General features: G+C 43.0%; 1 protein-coding gene across 2 annotated transcripts in view; it reads left to right on the plus strand.

The window, feature by feature from the left end:
* The window catches only part of mTor (serine/threonine-protein kinase Tor), a 96,142-nt gene extending 73,751 nt beyond the window's left edge, over positions 1–22,391 (plus strand). For both annotated transcript variants that reach the window (XM_084599383.1, XM_084599384.1), the window contains exons 41-55: positions 1,663–1,785; positions 2,125–2,307; positions 2,827–2,961; positions 3,462–3,640; positions 7,083–7,214; positions 7,633–7,780; positions 8,555–8,677; positions 8,746–8,828; positions 9,054–9,201; positions 9,671–9,806; positions 14,293–14,358; positions 16,656–16,730; positions 17,055–17,129; positions 19,083–19,188; positions 22,215–22,391. In XM_084599383.1, the coding sequence (XP_084455509.1) occupies positions 1,663–1,785; positions 2,125–2,307; positions 2,827–2,961; positions 3,462–3,640; positions 7,083–7,214; positions 7,633–7,780; positions 8,555–8,677; positions 8,746–8,828; positions 9,054–9,201; positions 9,671–9,806; positions 14,293–14,358; positions 16,656–16,730; positions 17,055–17,129; positions 19,083–19,188; positions 22,215–22,230 (1,728 nt within the window). In that variant the 3' untranslated portion in view covers positions 22,231–22,391. The remainder of the gene's footprint in view (positions 1–1,662; positions 1,786–2,124; positions 2,308–2,826; positions 2,962–3,461; positions 3,641–7,082; positions 7,215–7,632; positions 7,781–8,554; positions 8,678–8,745; positions 8,829–9,053; positions 9,202–9,670; positions 9,807–14,292; positions 14,359–16,655; positions 16,731–17,054; positions 17,130–19,082; positions 19,189–22,214) is intronic.
* Positions 22,392–22,637: the final 246 nt, after the last annotated feature.

A 22,637-nucleotide genomic window follows, 5' to 3' on the forward strand; every position in this document is an offset into this window, starting at 1 on the left:
TGTCCATTGGGCCTTCAAGGGACCAGAAAAAATGTTTGACTTATTGAATGTTCCTGAAGGAACACACAATTTGAGGATGTTTCACCACACAGTAAGTGCACTGAAGCATCATGCTGAAGCGTACAGTGCGATAAAACTGCATGTGACCAGTTTGCAGTTTCAGCGCATTGAAAGCAGAATGTCAGTGCACATGAGGAATATATGCGTAGACGTCAGCACAGAGTGACTCATTCCAGAAATAAAAATAGACCAACAATTATGCACCAAGCAGCATTGGAAATGCCGTGACTGGCTGATGTGTGCACTTGATCATAGCTGCGGGATGACATAAAGTAAAGCGAAGTAAAACGAAATGAAAACTATGTGACAGCTATATTTCGTAAATGGAGAACTCCCGATTGTCATTGTGCCTGCTATAACGAGCATGAAGTATGCGGAAACCACTGTTTCATGCAATTGAGGTTCGGGGAAGTCTGTTTCGGTGAATACTGACTGCGCGGGTCGTACCTCGACTCGATCCCCCATCCAAATTATTTGCTGTGAGCCCGCCCATGTCCAAAGTAATGAGCGCCTGACACCATACCATTACATGGGCTTTGGCCGAGTCTGCACTCCTGGTTTGAATTAGCCGGATTTCCAGACTGACGGGGTCGAATTAATGACATTTTACTGTACCATGTGCAATTCCGAAATGAACAATAATTTCTATTTTTATTTCTCAGTTTTCTTTTTCCCCCACTGATTCAGTGATCAATATTTGGGGGCATTTTTTCTCTGTACATATGTTTGATTTGCATTCAAAAACTAATTTTAAAGCTTTGAACCTCAGACTGAATTTTACATAGAAGAATTAAAGAACATAGGAAACAAGGGCTCCACTGCGCCAATCAGCCACGTCTCAGTGTTCTTGCGCGCGCACTGCCTCTGTCTTCTCCGCGGCTTTTTGCGTAGGCAATGTGATTATAAATGTACATTTGTGCCTCTGTGCTTTTTTGTTTTCTTCTTAATAAGCTCACAGCACCGAGAACTGCACAACAAGCATGCCAGAAGAGAATAATAGTTAAGGGCTTTATATAAAGACGACATTTTGAGTGAAATAAATGCACAACTAATGATGACAGAAGGCCCTCAAAACTTTGGGCACACACAGAACGTGATGAACACATAACGTTGCTAATTGTAACCTTGAACTGGCCTCAGCTCTCGATACAGGCAGGTACCATTGCCATGGCTGCACTGTAGTCTGCTAGCTCAGCTAGCTGATACCTCAGCTAGCTGATACCTCTTCCGTGTTTTTTTTTTCTCCATAAAATTTTGCATTTTTAAGGAAAGTGTCATAGTGTCAGTGCATAAAGGGCACTACAGTAACAATAATAAAATAATAATATTTTATTTCCATCACCGTAAGTAAGATGTTGCATTCCAATGGTCGTAACTATCTTCATCACTCAGGAAGTGTTTTGTTGTCAAAGTGGTTGCTTTTGTTTCACAAAGCTGCCATTTCCACAGGTTTGTCAATTGGACATTTCAGAGTTATCCCAGGGTTTTGGTGTGTTTTAGCTGAAGTACAGTGAATTGTTAATGTTAATGGGCTTCTATTTTTACTCATTCCTGATAAATGTTTCTCTGTTTTTTCACCCACTGTCTCTCTGGCATTCCCAGGCCCTCATATACCCGCTAACTGTGGCCTCAAAGTCGGCCCTTCCAGCTCGAAGCCGGGCAGCACTGCGTGCTCTGGGTGTGATGCGGGAACATAGTGCTCGGCTGGTCAACCAGGCCATCACAGTAAGTGGTCCTATGTTCTCTGCTGGTAGGCACCTTCTTTTGTCCGCTCTCCTTTAGTCAGAAATTGTGCGCATACATGAGAAAGAGAGTACATGCATCTAAAGTGGAGTGTCCCTTAATTGTAGGTAGTTGTTGTGCTAACAGAGAGGTGCTGGTGGCCCTCTTTTGCGTCTTCCAGTGCAGTGAACGGGATGTTGTCACATATGGTAGCGTCTCTGTTTATTTGGGGATTATTTTACTGCCTTAGGCTTATTATGGCAACAGTGTCCTTAATGTGTTCCACCTTTGTTCAGACCACCGCTGAGTGCCAGTGCCAGTGATGTTTTCCTTCCTGTGCAGGTGAGCGAGGAGCTGATACGGGTAGCCATTCTGTGGCACGAGCTGTGGCACGAGGGCCTTGAAGAAGCCTCGCGGCTCTACTTTGGTGAACGCAATGTCAAGGGGATGTTTGCCACCCTGGAGCCCCTGCACGCCATGATGGAGCGGGGGCCTCAGACGCTTAGGGAAACGTCCTTCCATCAGGTGCGTCCACTTCAACACCACATGGGGCCAGCAAATTTGAATCACACTTAGAATGTTGCTGTGGTTGCTTACTGTTGTTTTATTGCTGTCACCGCTACATTTTGTGACACCTATAGCAGTGATTGCAAGGCGCATTATTAACTGTGAGCACGCTGTTCTTTGTCTTAACACACTTCTAACGTCTAGCTTGCACATAAGCAAGAACTGGCCTTCAAAACCTTCAAGAACTGGCACTGGGAAATTATTCCACATTCATTGTGTTCTGCTCAGCGTTCACAGCCTCTATAAAAAGAAAAGGGTGGTTGTGTGTGCATAAACAATTTTTGCTGATTGGCAGTTGCGGCAGTATTTGTTGCTCAATTTTAAAAGAAAGGAATGCATCAAAATGATACAGCTTTCAACATGCCTGCAAGCAGTAAAAGCAATGCTGATACATGAGAGACCCATTTTGGTGCTGCCACCGCTCTGTTTGCGCATTGTGGGTGTTTCCTAGCCAGCATCTCTGCTTCATCGGTGCAGGCGTATGGCCGAGACTTGGCAGAAGCACTGGAGTGGTGTAAGAAGTACCAGCGCTCAATGAATGTCAAAGACCTGACTCAGGCTTGGGACCTCTACTACCACGTGTTCCGGCGCATCTCCAAGCAGCTGCCTCAGGTGAGCTTTCAGTACACCCTACAAGTAATTCATGTGCTCTTTTTGACTCCCAGGCATGCAGCAGTGTTTTGCTTGTACAGTGTCAAAAGAAACGCAAAGAGGATAACTGAAATGCAAAAATAAAATCGCCCATGTGTTAGCTTTAGGAAAAAAATTACAGGCAGCATTCGTTAACACTTTTACTCAGCCATCTCCGTGCCATCATTCTGAGTGACAAGCACCTTCAGCTAAAACCCCCCTCATTTTGCTGTTTCTGCTTCAGTGGTCTTGTTCATGTTTCATTTGACGTTGACACAGTATATTGAGTATTGACAACGTAATTAATATTGAGGCTGAGTGGCGGTAATGATTGCAGCGGCACAGCCATCAACTTGGTTTTAAACTGTCAGATCAGAGAAATTTCTCAATGCTCATGCTATCCAAGTTTCTCCTTTCACTTCAGTTCCCAGAAACTAACCTACTGTTCTCAGACCGGCAATCTGCTCCACTTTTCCTTCCAGCTCACCTCCCTAGAGCTGCAGTATGTGTCACCGAAACTGCTTATGTGCCGAGACTTTGAACTGGCTGTGCCCGGCAGCTACACTCCGAACCAGCCAGTGATCCGCATTGCTCGCATCGAGAGCTCCCTCCAGGTCATCACCAGCAAACAGAGGCCCAGGAAGTTGTGCATCAAAGGCAAGTTGGTTTCCTGGCGTTGTGAGCAAAGGAAAGCCTGCAAAAGTGCCGGCCAAGGCATTCTTGTTACTGTGGATCCTTCTCTTGGTAATTTGGTCTGTGGTCCTGGATTTCAAGTCAGTTTTAAAACGCATTCTTATGGAATGAATGTTTCAAAACTTATCAGTTCATACTGTATTGTTGCTGCAGTTTACTAAAGGTAGCTTGCGATATTTGATTGAATTTCACTGTATTCATTTTTTTTACTTATGAGGCTGTTACAGAAGAAAGCAGCACTTGTCGTTTGACATGCAGTACACTGCAGTGCAGTTCATTACATGAGAAACAAATGCTTCCAACGTGTAAACAAAAAGTCATCAAAAGAGGCCACATATACAGTCAAACCCGGTTATAACGAACTGCGTAATTCAACGCAATTTGTTCGCTATATAAAGTATTTCGCTATAACCAAACCCGTTTATAACGAACTTCAGTACCAAATTCGTTATACACGATGTCCAGACAGCGCAGCGAAAACGCACTAACTAAAGAAAAACCGTGCCGCTCACCATGGATCTACAAAAGAAATTTATTGCAGATAAATGCTCACTTATTTGCAGTAGGCAGTGATCTTCGCCTGAACACTGCATTTAACTCCATCAGCGAGAATCGCACTTTCCACACGCGACATCATTTCCACAAACTCCAGTCCGCTTCCCTGTATTCCGGAGCAGTATCGGCGCAGCAGATCGGTAGCAGCGAGGGCGATCGTCCCCCGGCGGCGGCTCCTGGGTCTCCTCGTTCGCACCAGATGCCAGCATGTCGGCAACAATTTCCGAGTCCAACGGGCTCGCTGTCACGGCTACGTTGTCGTCAACAGTGAGAAAATCCTCCAGGGCAACTTCTTCGGGCACAGCGTCCGGAACATCAGCGAGTTCTTCCCACAGCGTGGCAACATCGCTGTCATCTTGCACAGTGCGCGCTTCACTAGCAGCTTCTGCATCCTCTCGACATAGTCCAGCATGGTGGAAGCAGTTGCGGTGGAAGCAGTCAGACTTTTTTTCGCCGCGGCCAACGCAGCGAATTATCTCCAGCTTGTCGGAAAGCGGTAGGGCACGCCGCTGCTTCGTCGTCATCTTGCAGGATGTAGCGCCGGAATGCAAGCCAGCAGCAACGTAGGCATGTCCGGAATCGTGAAGATAGCAGCAGCACGACTTGCAAACGCGAACAAAGAAAGCTCTGAGGATGCGGGAAAGTTCGCCACTGACGCGTTCGTTGTTCGGAGGCTGCCTTCCCTTCGCCCAAACTTGAAACCAGTTCTGGCCGGTGTTGCTCCTTTCTCGAAGCGCAATAGGTCCGGAGCTGCTCGAACGTCTTTGATCACATGGTAGGCAGCTGCCGAATAGGAGCGCTGCAAAGAGAGGCTGGCCGATGGCGCGGATTTTAAAGGCTACTCACGCTACTCCGGGCGACGGCCGCGCATGCGTACAGGAGGGTCCCTCGTGGAAGCTGCTGTAGAGAGCCCCTCCTGCATTTTACGGAAGCGTGGCATCGGCGCAGAAGCAGCAGAAGCACCCTAGCAGGCGCGTGATGACGTATGCGCTGTGTGAGACCTTGGGGAACGGAGCCGTCGCCAATCCCCCTCCCATCTGACAACGGCATGCGCTAGAAGTATTGCGGCCCGGCAGCGTGGGCTGCCCGGAGAGAACTCAGAGCCGGCACAAAGGCCCGGCGGGCGTTTGGCGACCGATCGCGCGCGCTGAGTTCGCTATATCTGATGTGTAGTTCGTTATAAAAAATACATTTTATATGCATAATGCTAGCGGAAATTCGAGTGTTCGATATAAATCATAATTCGCTCTATCCGAGTTCGTTATATTCGGGTTTGACTGTAATGTGCTAACTGGTTGCAAGTTTTGATGTATTAAAAATAGAATTTAGTAGACCCAGTGGACTGGTCTAAAACGATTAGAAGCAGTTGTCTTGATCACACTAATGACATTTGTGATGTACAGTCAGCTCTCTTTTAAAATGACACTGAGGACAAATAGAAGTCAGCCTGTATTGAAGGGATATTATTGCGTTTTGATAGCAGACATCACTTTCACTGAAAATTAGGTTTTTATTAGCTGGAAAACGTGATATAAACAAAATGCGCATGTCATCGTCATCGGCATTTTTCGAAAGCAGTATACTTGCAAAATCAGCAGGTGATGCAACACTTTATTTCTCTTCTTTTTTTCTAAGTTATGAAAGCTATGGTTTTTGGTATAGGCATCTCAGATCTCGAACTGTGCTTAATAAAAGTCCAGAAATGTGTAACACTTACACAGATGTGTTACACAAGGGCACTAGAAAGGCTACTACTAGCCCTAGACATCTTAACACGTTCGCTGCGGCGTGGGTGGGTCACATGTGCTCACGATGTGCAGCCCGAAATACTGGGTCACGCAGTAAAGTGGGACAGGTATTTTTATTGCGAGGTGCTCCTTCTCAGACCTTACAATAAAGTCTGTCGCACAGCTTCATTGTATGACCTAGTATTCGTGGCTTCACAGCATGAAAAAACAATGTGACCCACCAGCAACTCACACCATATGGAATGTGTTAACCACACATTGGGAATATGTTTCTGACCACCAGGATCTATGTGTGATGGAGCCCTATGCTTGCCATGATACTATGGAAGACTCAAATAACTTTGTGTGTCTGTCTGTAAGAAAAGCCGATATTTATGTGGACTGTTTAGCATCCAACACTAAGCATCACTCAAAATAATACATATTCTCAATAAGAAAATAATGAAATTCCTTGAGGTACATCAGGCACAAAAAAGTTTGCCAAACATGGACCAGAGAATAGCTAACGCTATTACAGACCAAGCCTCCAATCGCGATTGTCTTCCAGAGTCCCCAAGTAGTACTGTATCCCTTTCGATATTCGCACCACTCTACCCACCTTGACGTCCTCTTTAAGGAGCAGTATACATGCCCCATTTCTCCCTTGCACTTACACCCTCCATCTTAGCGAGATTGGCAGAGGTGTCTCTTAGAAGGATTAAGACTGGGGATTAAGATAGCTTCCCAGGGGGGAAGTGTGTCCACCCACGCAAGACAGCTTTCCCTCACAGTCGCTCAAAGTTCCACAGACGTTATGTCCTCAGGGTACGCGACACTACATCAATGCTGTTAAGTGGGGACACCGGGGTTTTGCAGTTGTGTGAAGGTGCAACTTAACCAGTGCATGCACAAAACAGCTTATCTTTTTTTTTTTTTTTTTTTTTTTTTTTTTTTTTTTTTTTACATTGAATCCTCTAGGGTACCAACAATGTCCTTACTGAACTCATAATAACTGGAGTCTACTGTAGTACACAAGTGATGCGGAAGAAAAGATACCGGTCCAGATATACTTGTCAATTCTTTGCATTTGCATGAGGGAGGTTTTGTGTTGTGCTGCCTTGCAGGGAGCAATGGTAAGGACTACATGTTCTTGCTGAAGGGCCATGAGGATCTGAGACAAGACGAAAGGGTCATGCAGCTGTTTGGCTTGGTGAATACCCTCCTCGTCAATGACCCTGAAACGTCGCGAAGAAACTTGACGTAAGTTTTTGCTCCATCTCTGCGTTGAATGTCGTAACTGTTGCATGCAGCTCTTCCTAGTTTGTAAAGCTAGCAATGGAGTGTGAGTAGGTATTAGTTCTCTTGTAGGAGACACTAGATAAAGGTGCATCTAGCATTAGACGATATCATTACGTTTTCTTTACCTAGCCCCTGGTTAGTGGCTGTCACTTGCCTGCCATATATATATACTTTTATGTGAAATAGTGATCTTATTTGCTAAACTCCTTTTGTTAGTAAAAATTTCCACCGAAATGTTTGTCAAAAAAGGCTTCACGAAAAAGAGCTGTGTTAGGTTCTTTGCTTTCTTCTAGAGCATTCCAGAGTATCTGTTGCTTCTTGTCTGTCATCATCACTTCATGTGCAAGTACTATATCGTTTGTACCTTTTTCTTTTTCAGGATCCAGCGTTACTCTGTCATTCCACTCTCCACTAATAGTGGTCTCATTGGCTGGGTGCCCCATTGTGACACATTGCATACTCTCATTCGAGATTACAGGGACAAGAAGAAGATTTTGCTCAACATTGAACACAGAATCATGCTGAGGGTAAGAAGATAAGATTTTTATTGCGATTGATGTGTGCTTAGTGGTCTCAACAGTTACACATGCTTTTGTGTGGAAGGAGGTCATTGTTTTAGCCTACAGTATGTATATGTCAGGCCTCAGCTAATCCACCATGCATGTTCCAGGAATTTGCAGATGCTGAAAATTGCAAATGAATCTTCTTACTCAAAATTTTAATAATGTAGACTGGTCCAGTATATCTCAACTTGGTTGAATTTATGCAGGTCGACCAGATGTCATATATGTTTGGAAAGTCTCGCAAGGGCAAGCCACAAGGCATCTCTTAGCTTATTTTCATGTGGACTTTTTTTCACCAGATGTACATGCAGTTTGCACATCGTGCCACCATTTTAAGTGTGCCACATGCTTCAAAAGTAAAAGGAGCATGTCACCGTGACGCAAAAGGTCATTGTCGCATACTTTATTTGAGGTATGGAGGCCTGACGTATTGATGCACAAACTCAGCATCAAGACATGTCTGCGTAGGCCCATTGTGTACCTACTAAATTTCACAGGGTCACATACTGTCTGCTGCAAAAGTTCACAATCTACCATGGCACTGGTTTAAACGATGCGGTGGACTGTAAATCTTTGCAACAGATGGTACCTAGCTTCATACTCTGAACGGAAAGACAGCACTCGTGATAGTGCCAGTCATACGTCAAACGAAACTCTAATGCGACATTTTTGGCTGAGCAGAGTGTGTGGTTTCTGCTGAATTTACAGATTAATGATGTGTGAAATTTTATTCACCAGATGGCTCCGGACTATGATCACCTGACCCTGATGCAAAAGGTGGAGGTCTTTGAGCATGCCCTTGAGCACACCAATGGTGACGACCTGGCCAAATTGCTCTGGCTGAAGAGTCCCAGCTCAGAGGTTTGTCCGTGGGTTTTCACTTTTCACCTACACATCGAGCATATTTTCAACACTTCTGTTATTTGCAGGTATGGTTTGACCGGCGCACCAACTACACAAGGTCTCTGGCTGTAATGTCCATGGTGGGCTACGTGCTCGGCTTGGGGGACAGGTTAGTAGCAGTTGCAGCGTGACAAACTTGTGGCCATTTCACTATTGGAACTAAATACATTAATTGCATATCGTTTAGTTGCATAGCAATTGGAGACTCTTAGAATTAACATGGCTCTTATATGAAGTTGAATGCATCCTCAAAATTTATTTAAGTGCCAAGTTTGGCATGTTGTCACATGTGCTGACCTTGAATTTCTGTTGTGTGTTGGTCGCCTCTTTGAAGGCACCCTTCCAACTTGATGCTGGATCGGTTGAGTGGGAAGATTCTGCACATTGACTTTGGGGACTGCTTTGAAGTGGCCATGACCCGAGAGAAGTTTCCCGAGAAGATTCCTTTCCGTCTGACTCGCATGCTCATCAATGCCATGGAGGTAAGGCATGCTGTCCTAGTGTTCTGAGTGTTCTTGCTTGTAATCAGCTTTTAATTACTTGCATGATCTGCCACAATTTTCCAGTGGCACACTGAAGCTACAAGTGTGCTATTTAGTTTTCAAGCTTCCTGTTTATTTTACTGAATACTTGTAAAAGTTGGAACAGCAAACTATCGAAGCACTGCAGAGGCTGATCTCTTTTGTCTCTTGTCATTGACCACATTCTTCGAAAGTGCAGGAATGGCACGAAGCCTTCGTAATAGTGCACTTTTTAATTGGAGGAAGCCAGAAGTATTTATTGGCGTGCAGTATTATGGCAAAGTTGAAGGCAGCCGAGCATGCTTGAGGTAGTTAAGTAATGAGTGTAAGATGCATCAGGATTGCATAGTCATCCTTGTCTCTTTATTAGGTGTGCGCAAATATTGAAATTTTCTAGATCTTTACATGTGTAATCTTTATATGTGTCTAGGTGACTGGAATTGAAGGCACGTACAGAATGACCTGTGCGAAGGTGATGAAAGTGCTACGTGGGAACAAAGACAGTCTTATGGCTGTCCTTGAGGCCTTTGTATATGACCCACTGCTTAACTGGAGATTGATGGATGGTAAGTGCACATGAAAAACTAGCTACTTTATGAAAGGCACACTAAAGAGGAATACTAAGTCAGGCTGAACCAGTAGGATTGTATCGCAAGATAGCGAATATGTCATTTTTACCAAAAACAGAGCTTATAAGCCATAAAATTGCATGAAAGTGAAATATCCATGGCATTACCACTTCCAAATTTCACACAGCTGCTGTGGATGATGTAGTTATGAGGTTTCTTGAGAAACATTATTTCGCTGTCTCACTGAGCAACTCTCAAAATACCGAGGAAAGTGAACGCAAGCTCTCATAATTAAAGCAGGCCAAAAAAAGACCGCAGAGAGAAAGCCTAGACACAACACACTAGAGCCAATTCCCTCTACATGTGACCAGTGAATGTAGCAAGGTCAGAACTGCAAGCTCTCAGTGGCATTTATGCTGTATTGGGTTTTCTAGGTGGCCAGTGCGGCGGTTTCTTTCTCACCTAATTCATTTTGCACGTGCTCATGCAGATGTACGCATGCATGTCTGTCATCAATGTATGAAGTGCGATGTGACTATGTGGTCTTCAATGTTTCTGCACTGTAAAAAGGGAAAGAATTACAAGAGACACTTCAGCTCCGTCTTTAGGGTAAAGGCTCTCATCGGATTCTTGTTTGCTTACATGCACTTTCATTTTTGGATGCAGAAGGGTTTTGGTACTTTCATTTGCTATTTTCTCAACAACACAGGAAAACATTGGCAGTGCTTCCAAAAAATTAGTTATCTGCCTGGCTTAGTTTGTTACTTCTCTTATTGCCCCTTGAAAGTTGTTAAGGACTTGCCTTCTCATCTCAGGGTTCAAACATGTTTGTTCATTTGTCACAAGGCCAGATATTTTTGTCTTGCTTATTCTTTTTCCCTGTGAAGTGAAGGCAATAACAAAGCATGCATCATGTTGGCAGCAGTAAAATTTGACACTGACAATACTCATACTTGTCGAATTACAGTGCTTCCAAAATGACATATAAGCTCCAACTAGCCCAACTTGCCATCCGATTTGCGAGCACTGATGTAACAGTGAAGAAAAAGACAAAGCAAGAAATGGGATCAGGTTGTTTTTTGTGGGCTGCATAGCTTTAAAATTAATATATTCCGCACTGAAGCAAACCTCGGAAAAGTCTTTTCAGATCACCTCGGCGTGGATGAGTTAAATGAAAAGTTTACCGCTTGCATTATTGCTGCAGCACACTTGGCTATTCCTCAGTCGACGGGAGTGGTACAGCAAAAATAACTTTTGGTATACACGAGAATGCAAGCAAGCAAAACAAAAACAGAATAAGGCATGGGGAGTATTCCGAAGGTATCCAACACATTCAAAAGGCGAGAGCGAAGGCATGGCACACTCGCCGATGTGCCGAGAAAATGTCCTGGTAGAATTATGTGTCGATAAACAGCTCCACTACATCCAAAAAGATGTGGCAGCAAGTTCATAAACTGGATGGAAAATACTCCCCCTTTGCAATTCCACTTCTGACAACCCCTGGCACATAAACGAGTATAGAGGAACAAACAGACATATTAGGAGAACATTTTGCTGCAGTTTCAAGTTCCACACACTATGTATACACATTCTTTTTTAAAGTACAAATCAATAGCTGAAAGATAAAAACTCCCAATGTCTGGTAGTGCGAATGAAAACTTTAATGCTGACAATAAACTTGAAGAAATAAATAGGGTGCTATTATCAGTCAAATGCACTGCTCCAAGGCCCGATGAAGTCCAATATGAAATGTTAGCTCATTTATCTCAAACCTCAGTAGAAGCATTGTTGAAACTTTTTAATAAAATCTGGATATCCGGGAAAGTTCCAGAGACCTGGAAGAAAGCCATTATAGTGCCTCTGTTGAAGCCTAGGAAGTCGTCAACCTCCCCAGGCAGTTATAGGCCAATAGCCATGACGATCTGTCTTGCAAAGTGCTTTGAAAGCATTCTGAATATAAGATTGATGTTTGTTTTCGAATCTTGAAAACTGCTGGACATTCACCAGTGCGGTTTCAAGAAAACATGTTCCACTACTGATCACCTTGTCCGCCTCGAAAATACAGTTTGAGAAGCATTTATACATAAACAACACTACCTTGCCATTTTTTTTTTTACCTCGAAAAAGCCTGTCACACCACATGGAGGTTTGGGATCCTGCGGGATTTGGGAGAGCTTGGAATTCGCAGCAGGATGCTACAATGTCTAACTTTCTACATATAACCGATCATTCCAAGTACCTCTTGGTTCCATCCTTTCTAAAAACTTCACACAAGAAACTGGTGTGCCTCAATGGTGCATTTTAAGTACTTCTCTCTTCATTGTAAAAATGAACTGTATAGCAAAGGTAATCCCGAAGTCCATTATGTACTCGGTTTATGTTGACGACCTGCAAATTGCATGCACATCAGCCAGCATAGCAACATGTGAAAGGCAGATAAAGCTAACGATGAATAAGCTGGCAGCACGGGTAGATAAAAATGGTTTCAGGTTGTCCACACAAAAGTCAGTAACCGTCCTTTTCTCTCTTAGACGAGGACTGCACACTGACCCTACCATCTGCCTTAATGGAATTACACTACCAGTAAAACACGAACACAAATTCCTCAGTTTACCTTTTGACAGAAAGCTCGCTTTCTTCCCCCGTATAAATGCCCTCAAAAAGAAAGCATCGAAAGCTCTCAATATATTAAAGGTCCTCTCACATTGGGGGTCTGACATATCTTGCATATCTACAGCTCTGTAGCCGCTCTTGCTTCGATTATGGTAGCATAGTGTATGGTTCACCAAACTTTTATATCTGAAACGATTGGATCCTGTACATAATTTAGGTTTGCATCTCTCAACTGGAGCCTACAGGACTTCACCTATAAACAGTCTTTATGTAGAAAACAACGAGCTGTCTTTTGAGAACAGAAGAACCATGCTAACGTGTTCATACATTCTTAAGATCCATTCACTGCCAAAACACCTTTGCTACCCCATAGTTACAAAGTGCTCATCCAGAACCCTCTTTAACAACAAACCTCAAGCAATCAGGCCATTAATTCTTCGTTTTGAACAGATATACCAAGAATTAGACATACTTGATCATCTTCCAAATATTGCCCGAAAACCTAGTCCACTGCCCCCCTGGTACCATTTCCTTGCTGTGCACGACTTTACATTGACACACTTCCGTAAGAAACAAACGCCACATGAACATATATTACAAGAGTTCTTGGCAGTAAATGAAAAATGCAGAGATTACACAGCGTTCTATGCTGATGGGTCTAAAACAGTGTCTCACGTTGGAAGTGCTGCGATACAAGAAAAATGGGAAAAAATAGTACAGTTACCCAAGTTCTCTTCAATTTTCACAGCTGAATGTCACGCTATATCTTTGGCGGTAGAAAAAATATTAAAGAAAGGAATTGAAAACAGCATCATTTATACCGATTCTCTTAGTGTTATCTCAGCATTACATCATAGAAATGCTACGGAACCTTTACTCGGAGGCATCATACATAATATACTAGCTGCAGAAACACAGGGACGTACAATTAAATTCTGTTGGGTGCCGAGCCATGTTGGAATTAGCGGCAACGAGAGAGCTGATGCATGCGCTGCGGCAGCCCGTCATGTTAAAGTTCAGTCAGTCAGCATGCCACATAAAGATGTTATAAGACTTGTTAAAAGACAACTGAGAGTAAAATGGCAGGCGTCACAGAACAAAGAAGTAAATAACAAATTACACCTTGTCAAACCGATCATTGCAGAATGGAAATCATTCAGTCACCAAAAACGTTTCAAAGAAGTCATTTTGTGTCGTCTTCGCATCGGACACGCTCACCTGACACATAGCTCCATTCTAAAGGAGACAGACCTCCGTGTGAAGGATGCGGAGGTGAACTAACAATAAATCACGTCTTACCTTCATGCATTAAACTAGAAGTTAAGGAAAAAATATTTTGCACATTTTTACACAGAACAGGTCCCTTTCCATCCCAGCCTGCTGTTGGGAGAAGATGCACTTGTCGATGTTCACAATGTTCTTCGTTTCCTAAAGGATGCAAAGCTCCTGAACAACCTTTAATGAAGAAAAAAAAAAAAACATCTGTCCTTATCCAAAAAATGAAACCGAACCTTGTTCTTGGCGCATGATAGCCTGAGCTGCTTATGCGCCAAAAAGAATCCAATACAATACAAAAGTTACACATGTATGTCACATGCCACTCGTATAAATGCTAATCAAGAGAAACACTGTGAATGTACTTATTCCATAGCAGCACTGCATGATTAGGGGCATATTTTATACATTTGTATTTTAGCATGCTTCCTATTTTGCCACTGCTCAATATGTATAGCTGGAGGACGCAGTGATATATGATTGTGCTTATTAGGACATGAATTGTCTGCATGAATACAGTTATTTTGATGCTTTTCCATAGAAATTTCTGCAGAGTAAGGTTCTAGCCCATGGTTCCTTGTTTTTCTTTTTTCAGCACAGCCAAAAGTAAAGCATTCTAAAACAAGAGGTGGATCTGCCCCGTGTAGTCATGACCAAGGAGGTAAATCTAAATATCCATTGCTCTCAAGTAGAGCAATTATGAAGCGCTATGCACATTGTGTATTGTGTAACAAAGTTTTCTGTGATGCCAATTTCAATATGTAATGTCACACAAGGTGCACTTGAGGTACGAGGTTTTCAAAATATTTTAAGGTGCAGCTTTCTTCTATCTTTTTTGTCTCAAGAATTATTACATTGTTGCATTACAACTAAGGCATTGCAAAATGCTTGGGCCTTAGGCAGTAAGCAGTTTAGTATTTTAAGTTATTTCTCAACAACTTTCGACCTAAAGCGGTGTACTGAACATAAAATGTGCACTGTATGACAAAAAAACACTTAGCAATTCGTGTTTAAAACACATAATTGTGCCTTGTTCTGCTGAGCATAAGTACTATAGACAAGCGTCAGCTTATGACGTCGATGGATATGCGCTGACGCTGGCGACAGCAGTGACTTTCGTGGTGTAGGCAAAAGTCTGGGCCATCTGCATTGGGTTTGCAGGATCTTGTGTTTTTGAGATTAATTCCCGATATCCCAGCTTGCCATGGTGCTGTTGGCTGCGCCACGAGGCAGAAGAAAAAAAGCGGCATCTGTTTTCGCAAGTTTCTTGCGGTCAGGTAGAGATGAAAGCCAAGGGCAGAAGCGTGAAGCGCGACATGTAGACCCTAGCTTTGGCGACAGATCGCTTTCTCGGCTAACGTGCGTTGCACGTCTACACTGAAACTTGATCAGCTCATTTGCGGCTTTTAATCCACCCAGTTGCGCTTCGGTTGCACAACAAATAGCACAAGAACAAGGGCTTGCAGCCTGTGTATGTTCGCCGTAAACGTAAGTTTAGACGTGATATTCCATCAAATGCAGGAAAACCGCGCTGTTGGATCGCACTCACCTGCACTACTGCCTGAGCATCTGTTCGTACAGAAAGGGACAAAAACTGTTGCCAGTTACCTTTAGCGGTCACACCGAGCCGCTAAGCTCGATGTTCTCGAAACAGCACCAAACTTGTGAAGCAGCACGGTTTTCTGTTTTCACTTTTGCTAGTTTAAACAAATGACTCATCATCAGTCCTAGAAGGCTTGAGAATGTCGCATGGATCTCGGCAAAGTCACGCAGCGTAATTTACAAGGTTATCTAAATTTTCTTTTAATTGTAGTTCGGAACCTGATGAACGCACAAAATATCCACGTACACTGATCAAGCAGGATAAGTATGGTATGTGTGGTATATCGAGTTCAAAGCCCCGATGTGAAATCGACTAAGAGGGATGCAATATAGGTGAGATAAGACGACCCGTTCGAGTGAAAAATTTCTAAGTATGTTAAAATGGCTCAGCTGACTAAGTGTAATTTTCGCTGCAAGCTTGTGGAAAACATTTGCATTTGCTCTCATGCGTCTCTCCTATAATGTCAAGAGAGCAAAATGAGAGCATTTTTACAGACCTCCATGTGTACATTAATATGTGAATGGCATTGACTAGTCCTTCAAACATGTTTCATCGAGCTGAAAAATCAAAGTTGGCAGCAGAATAGGTGAAGCTACAAAGAACTAAAATATAGACTTCTTCTTATTTAATGAAGCTGTATGACTTAGGTTGCTGGTAATAATGCTTAGAGAAGCAGAAAGCTTTTCAAAAGGTTCGTCATATGGAAAAGATGCTTCTGGTCTATCATTACGTCGTCCACCTTCTTGCATGCGCTAGCAGTAGGCCCGGAAGTTGTAGACGACTAGTATTTCTTACACCTTGCGCCTTCTCGTTTTTATTTAATTTAATCAGTTAGTCACCTAGCGGAGCCGCGTTGTTGTTGCCATGGAGATACAGCACTCTGCGTGGTAACTGCATCTGGCAAATAGGCTGAAAAAATGCATAACTACTTTCCAGGCATAAACAAAACCATTTCTTAACACGAAAGATGCTCACGCTTCGAAATATTTGCACACGTGAATTGGCTTTGAAGGCAGCGTCGCTGCCAATCGCTGCGCTACCTTTGTTTATAAACATGATGTTTGTCTGTAGAAGTGATCATTCATCAGAGAAGTAATAGAAGGCTGCTTTGAGGCAACTCTGAAGAAAGCGTTGGTCGAATAAGATGCTCACTGTTAACTACGCTGCATTGCACACAGGCCCAACTGCAGTGGTGATAATTATGTACCCACTATGTAGTGTTGAAAACATCCATATCTTCTCTGAGCTTTCTGGAGATAGCTTACTGTTACTTGCATTCTAGGTCCCCTTTATCGTGCAGTTCATATCCTCATCTGTCTGGGGTACTACTACTAGTGCTTTATACATTGTTTCAGATATCCTGGAGGCTGTCGACATTGGCTCCCAGCCAACTGCCAAAAAAGCTGCTGACACCATCTCTGGCAACGGAGGTAAGGCTCCAAACCACCACTGACCGGCAGAGTTTGCCAGTCGGCATTTAAAGACATTTAGCTAATAAATACACATCCAATTACAAAAGCAAATCTCAGTGAATCAATATTGCAGGATATATTTGGCCCCTGGGGGAAATCCTTGAACTTTTTTACTCCACCAAGGTTTGTCGCTAGTAGGACGGTGTTTCTGGTACTGTTCAGTTTGGTTGCTTTATGCATTGGTCTGTCCATAAGTGTACCAAGTAGCCAAGTCCACTTGCATACCCAGCATGTGTTGCATATTTCATATGGCCTGTGTCTTGTTCTTTATTTGTTTCTTAGATGGCGAAGCCCAACCGGAGGCTCTTAACAAGAAAGCTCTTGCCATCATCAACAGGGTGCGAGACAAGCTGACAGGTGTGTGAAGTGCCACACGTTGCCATTAATCATAGCTACACATTATAAACATTAGGTGCAAAGTTCACTGTATGCCAGCAGGGGAACAGTGACACTACAGCGGCGCAAAGCACCGAGGAAGATGCTTTCTGCAGAGCACCACTAATTTCTGGGAGCGCTGCTGTGGAAATTGCATTGCACATCTCTGTAGCACTGTGGCGAATTTTGTAATGCTTTGCATGTAGCACATACGCTTATTGTAAGGTATCAAACACAAAGGTGCCTGTGGGCTGTATACTGTGGTTGAAGCTGTGTTCCTGGGATGCCAAGTATGTATGGACCCTTTCCAAAACTCTGGAAGTCAGCTCCCATGCAAAACAAAAAAAACCTCGCCATGGTGGCCAAACCTGTTTTGGGCGCAGAAATAGTGTGCAGTGCAGGAGACATCCGTTGTGACAATAATGGTCACATCCACTTCCTGTAAGTCTCTCCCTTACCTCTGCCATGCCAATGCATCGCAAGGGCCCCCCTCCCCCCTCTCTCTTTTTAATAACAAAGGAATGCTGCTTGCCAGGTTTGTGTATTGCACAAGGCCTGTTATAGAAGTATTCTGCACTGCACCCAACTTCTGCTCCAACGACTGGCTGCGCTGCCATGGTAAAGGGGTTTTTGCTATGCAGCAAAGCTGACTTGTGGAGTTTTGCAAAGAGTCGAGTGGGCCCGAGCTTCACCACTGGAGCAAATAACATTAGCTTCAACTTGGAGGAGCAAGCAGGATCACGTGACTCCTCTTACTGCTCAGGCACTTGGTTGAATTCGTGAGTTTTAAAAGCTAAAATTTGCATTTTTCTCTGTACTTTTGCTTGTTTGTGAGTGCCAGCACTGCACATTTTGATCTTGCATCATTGCTAGGGTCGGTGCAGTTTATTTAAACTGTTGTTATTGTCCATTACTACTCTGTGTATCAATGCCAGACGGACGTACGCAATAGAACCAGGTGTAAGCTCCCATTTTCACCTGAAAAATAAGCTGAGAAAAGCTTGGTTAATTAAGCTACAAATGGGCAAAGAAGTGAGTGGTCAGTCTCATCTGTGCAGCAGGCATTTCAGCAAGCAAGGTTTCATCCGTGGGTTAGCGCTAAACAGTTCAGTGAGCAGCGGCCAAAGGACAGAAATGTGGAAAAAAAATTTGTTCATGCGTTTTTTACTTATGAAGGTAACGAAGCCGATGCTGGCAGGATGAAAAAGATGCTAGCTTTTTCACGGAGCAGTACTGTCCCAGAGAAAGGAAAGTACTTCCGAAAGCCAGGATGTTTCATATTTCTTCTCATTGAAGACTGATGCCAACAGTGAAAATTTCACTCAAGCTAACTGAAACAATATGCCACCATGTGCAGCAGTATATGTGATGGGTTGTCTTAGGCAGCTTCAGTAGTAAATTTCATATGACTGAGAAAGCAAACGAGCATGAGCAAGAGCATTACAAATCGTGATCTACTGAGGTAGGGGTCAACAAAACAACAAACTAAAGCTTAAAGAGGCCCAGACCGAAGTGCATATTAAATAAATCAGTCAATCAAATATTGGTACACAGCTGAGCTGCCTAGAAAAGCATACACAGCAGCAGTTCAATGCACATTATCCCACTTAGTGCATCACGCAGGGGTTGCTGAGAGGTGGCGCCACATATGTCCTCACGCCCAGTATTCAATAGTGTATCTTTGGTTTCACCTGATCAAGCAGTACTCTTGTAGAATTATTCGCAAAAAAGGCTGTTGCTTCACTGCTTGCAAGACTTCAGCTATAGCCATGCTGTAGCTTTTATGGAATGCCAGAAAAGGAAGTTGGAGATATGGATGTGTTTTGTATTTTGCAGCGTGAAATGCAGTATTCATTTATACTGCACTGCAATGCAGTGCAGTATTCATTTTAGTTTATGACTCTCACGGAAATTAATGGTTTTTACTCTTTTCAGGGAGAGATTTTGCACCTGACGAGACACTAGATGTTCCTGAACAAGTGGAACTCCTGATAAAGCAGGCCACATCACATGAGAATCTATGCCAATGCTACATTGGATGGTGAATACATCCTTCATTCTTCCCACGTGCATCCTTCTTTCTAACAGTTTTGTAACTCTTTCATTGTGTAGTTATCATCCAAAATTCCTATCCATGTCAAGCCTGCACATTTTTGCTGATATAATTAGAACACAAAGTGGACCACAGTGTGTTGGACACTGTTTATAGCTGCACTATAGTGGGTCTTCATTCCACATGCATCATTTTTCTTTGCTTTGTTGAAATTGGTTGAATCTGTATAATGGATGAGCGTGGCCACAGTAGACTAGCAATAGAAGACACAGAAAAATGATGAGCACAGAATTTTCATGGCACAAGATCACTGTTCCTTCAATCACAGAAATGGGAGCTGACTGTATGTTCACAGGGATAACAGGTTTCACTGTGGAACATTGTACACAGAGAGAGAGAGAGAAAACTTCATCTCGGCCACCTACGGGCATCTCGGCCACCTACGAAGAACATTGTACACAGTCTCTTGACAACAACACACCGTTCGCCTGCATCAGTGGCTGTCCATTGTCACCCAACTTTTGAGTGCTCCATTTTGAGCATGCATTTGTTCATGGATATTGCTGTCAGTTTTTGATGAAATACGATGTGTGACACAAAAGAAACGAGACTAAGTGTGTAGCTTCAAAAAAGAATGGAATTGTAATGATCGGGCGGGTTCGGAGTGGTCAGACTGTTAATCAACACTACTAGTTGAAGTACTAAAAAGACTTCGTAAAAAAAAAAAAAAAAAATGAAAAAAAAAGGTCACAGTTGTGGTGTGATGGATGGCTGTTGCACCAGATAATGCACCCGCTCACACAGCCCTATCTGTCAAGCAGTTTCTGACCAAACACATTACTGTGATGGAGCATCTTCCTTATTCACCTGATTCGGCTCCATGTGACTTTTTTTTATTTCCTAAAGTTAAATCTTGCTTAAAGGGAACCCATTTTACCTCATTTGAAGAGGTTCAGGCAAAAACAGAATCTCCTGAATGGCCGTCCAAAAACCTTGTTCCAAAACTGTTACCAGCAGTGGTAGCACCAAATGCAGAAGTGTGTGAATGCTGAAGGCGACTACTTTGAAGGTGATAATGTTACAGAGAACTGAATCTGCAAGTACAATAATTTATTCGACCAGTCTAGCTTTTTTTTGTGTCACACCTCGCATAGTGCACTTTAACAAGGTCTCTCTGTGTTCTGTTTTAAAATTTCATGCAAACAGCGGGTATTTTGTAGGTGAAGTGAATGAGCGAGCAGTTTAAAGGCCAGCTGCGATAAAACATAAAACATTACTTTAGGTACCGTGCCTTCTAATGAGATCAGTGAGCCTCAAAAATTAATTGTAATGAGGTTTTTTGCTTGTTAGTGAAGTAATTCTGTTGTTACAAGCATTTCAAAAGCTGTTTAGAAGATAAGATGTGCATCTGGCAGCGGTGTTGCAGGGATCAGTAACTTACCGATGTGATGCAGGCATGCATATACAAGAGCTCTCCTCAAGTCATGCCCATTGTGAGTGCATGGGCTAGGGACGGCATGCAGTAAAAAGCTGGAGGCTGAAAAGTGGCTAATACAACCTAGGTTTGCTACAGTGGTAAAATTTTCATATTCACCACAATTATCACGGCAAAATGCTGTGTAGATGCAGTGGAAAAATATGCACGGCATGCAAGAATGCGCACATCGCATGTATTTCTTAAGTAAGGAAAACGTTGGGCAAAACAAATTGCAGTTCTTATTAGATTGGTGTTGCACCTCTCACAATACCTGAGAAAATGCATGCCCACTTGCTGCAGTTTACAAGCAGTAGCAAGCCACCAAAGTGCCACAACTACAGTGCCAAAGGGTCTGATTTTGCCCCTTTCGACGCGATTCCTAGTTCTTAGTAACGGCCATCCTTTCTGCAGTTTGGGTTTGAAAAACATTTTTTCGAGCAATTCCTGGAACACTCGCTTCAATTACGAATGCTATATTTTAGTTTAGAATGCTCCCTTTTGACGTACTGCTACAAAACATTCCCTTCATGGAGCAAAACATTTCATGCTCTTAGACTGGAAATGCAAGAGGTGCCCTGGTGTGAAAAAGTAATATGTTTCATACTGTAGTGATGGAAATAACATCTTTACTCAGTGCTGACATAGAATTGTTTCACTTAAGAACAAGCTCTTTTGTGCCTTCTTAAAGGGACAGAACACTGGAATTTAGGCATCAAATGTTTTTTGGCGCAATGAAAAATTGTTGTCTAAAATGTTCACTTCCATAGTGTTTTTGGTAGAAACGCTGTAGAAAATTTCTACCGAGAATTTTGTGATCAGTGCATGCGCCCGTTTTTATGTAGTCCAATTCTGGAAACCATGAGCAGCGACCGCAATGACGACTGGTGATCGTCAAAAAAGACGCACCGAAAATAATACTTAAATTTCACTCGTCCGACAGTAATTACACATTTTTAGCATAAAGTAGCGTCCTTTTCAGCTTTCACACTCAAGGCTGCTACGGCACAATAATGTACGCCTCGTCAACGAAAGTTTTAGTGAGCACTATCATCGCTTCATCCACAGAATCCAAAACACTGGCGCCATCTAGTGGCAAAAGCTGAAAGCATGCCTCTCACGATGCGAAAGGAGGGGTGGTTTTTATTTAAGGACGCACTGGAGAGAGCGAAAAATATAATAAATTATGACAAGCACTCGAAGAAGAAAAAGAACAGTGCGCACTTACGAAAAGCAACAATGTTATGCTGAGATGTAGTCACGTGGGGTACTAGTGAAAGTAATGGGGTTTCTCCTTGCACCTCAGTTGTTTTTATTCGATTTTCAGTGGCATTAAAATTGTAAAGCTTCTTTTCTTTGCTATTGTAGTGCTCGACCTGTAATATATGAGGCAAGGTCTTTTCATTTCTACCATAATGTTTGACATATTTTGGCCAGAGTTCTGTCTCTTTAATGGTAAACATGGTTGTGATGAGCCTGTTTTAGTAATCAACATGCATTATACTGAGCAATCATTTTTGTCATTTAACTCTCATTACAGGTGCCCATTTTGGTAGGAAGATGTACGTGCCGATGCTAGGAACAAAAGCAAAACGTTTTGTTTGAAGGAGGCACCATTGCACATCTTGTGCAGGATCATGTAAATTGTTACTTTCTTTTTCTGGACTTTTAAATGTGCAGGTAAAGTTGCATATAAAGTGTACATTGTTGCCAATCTCTTGCATGAGTGTGGGCTTGTCTTCATTCAGTACTGAATAGCAGTACACTAGCACATCTAACGTGCTGGGTAACTGTTTTCAGGGGGAATATTTATGGCTTGAAAAGGATTATAAGTTTTATAACTTTTGTCCTATAGAGCCTATAGGCCCTGTACTCTGCCTGTAAGGGTGCCACTGAAAGCTGCCTAGCAGTCGTCTTTGAAAGTGTGTTGGGAGGTGGGTCACGACCGCTCATCCGTCACTGC

Source organism: Amblyomma maculatum, chromosome 3 (genome assembly GCF_055883805.1).
Source record: "Amblyomma maculatum isolate TAMU_Amacu chromosome 3, ASM5588380v1, whole genome shotgun sequence".
Classification (NCBI taxonomy): Eukaryota; Metazoa; Arthropoda; class Arachnida; order Ixodida; family Ixodidae; genus Amblyomma; species Amblyomma maculatum.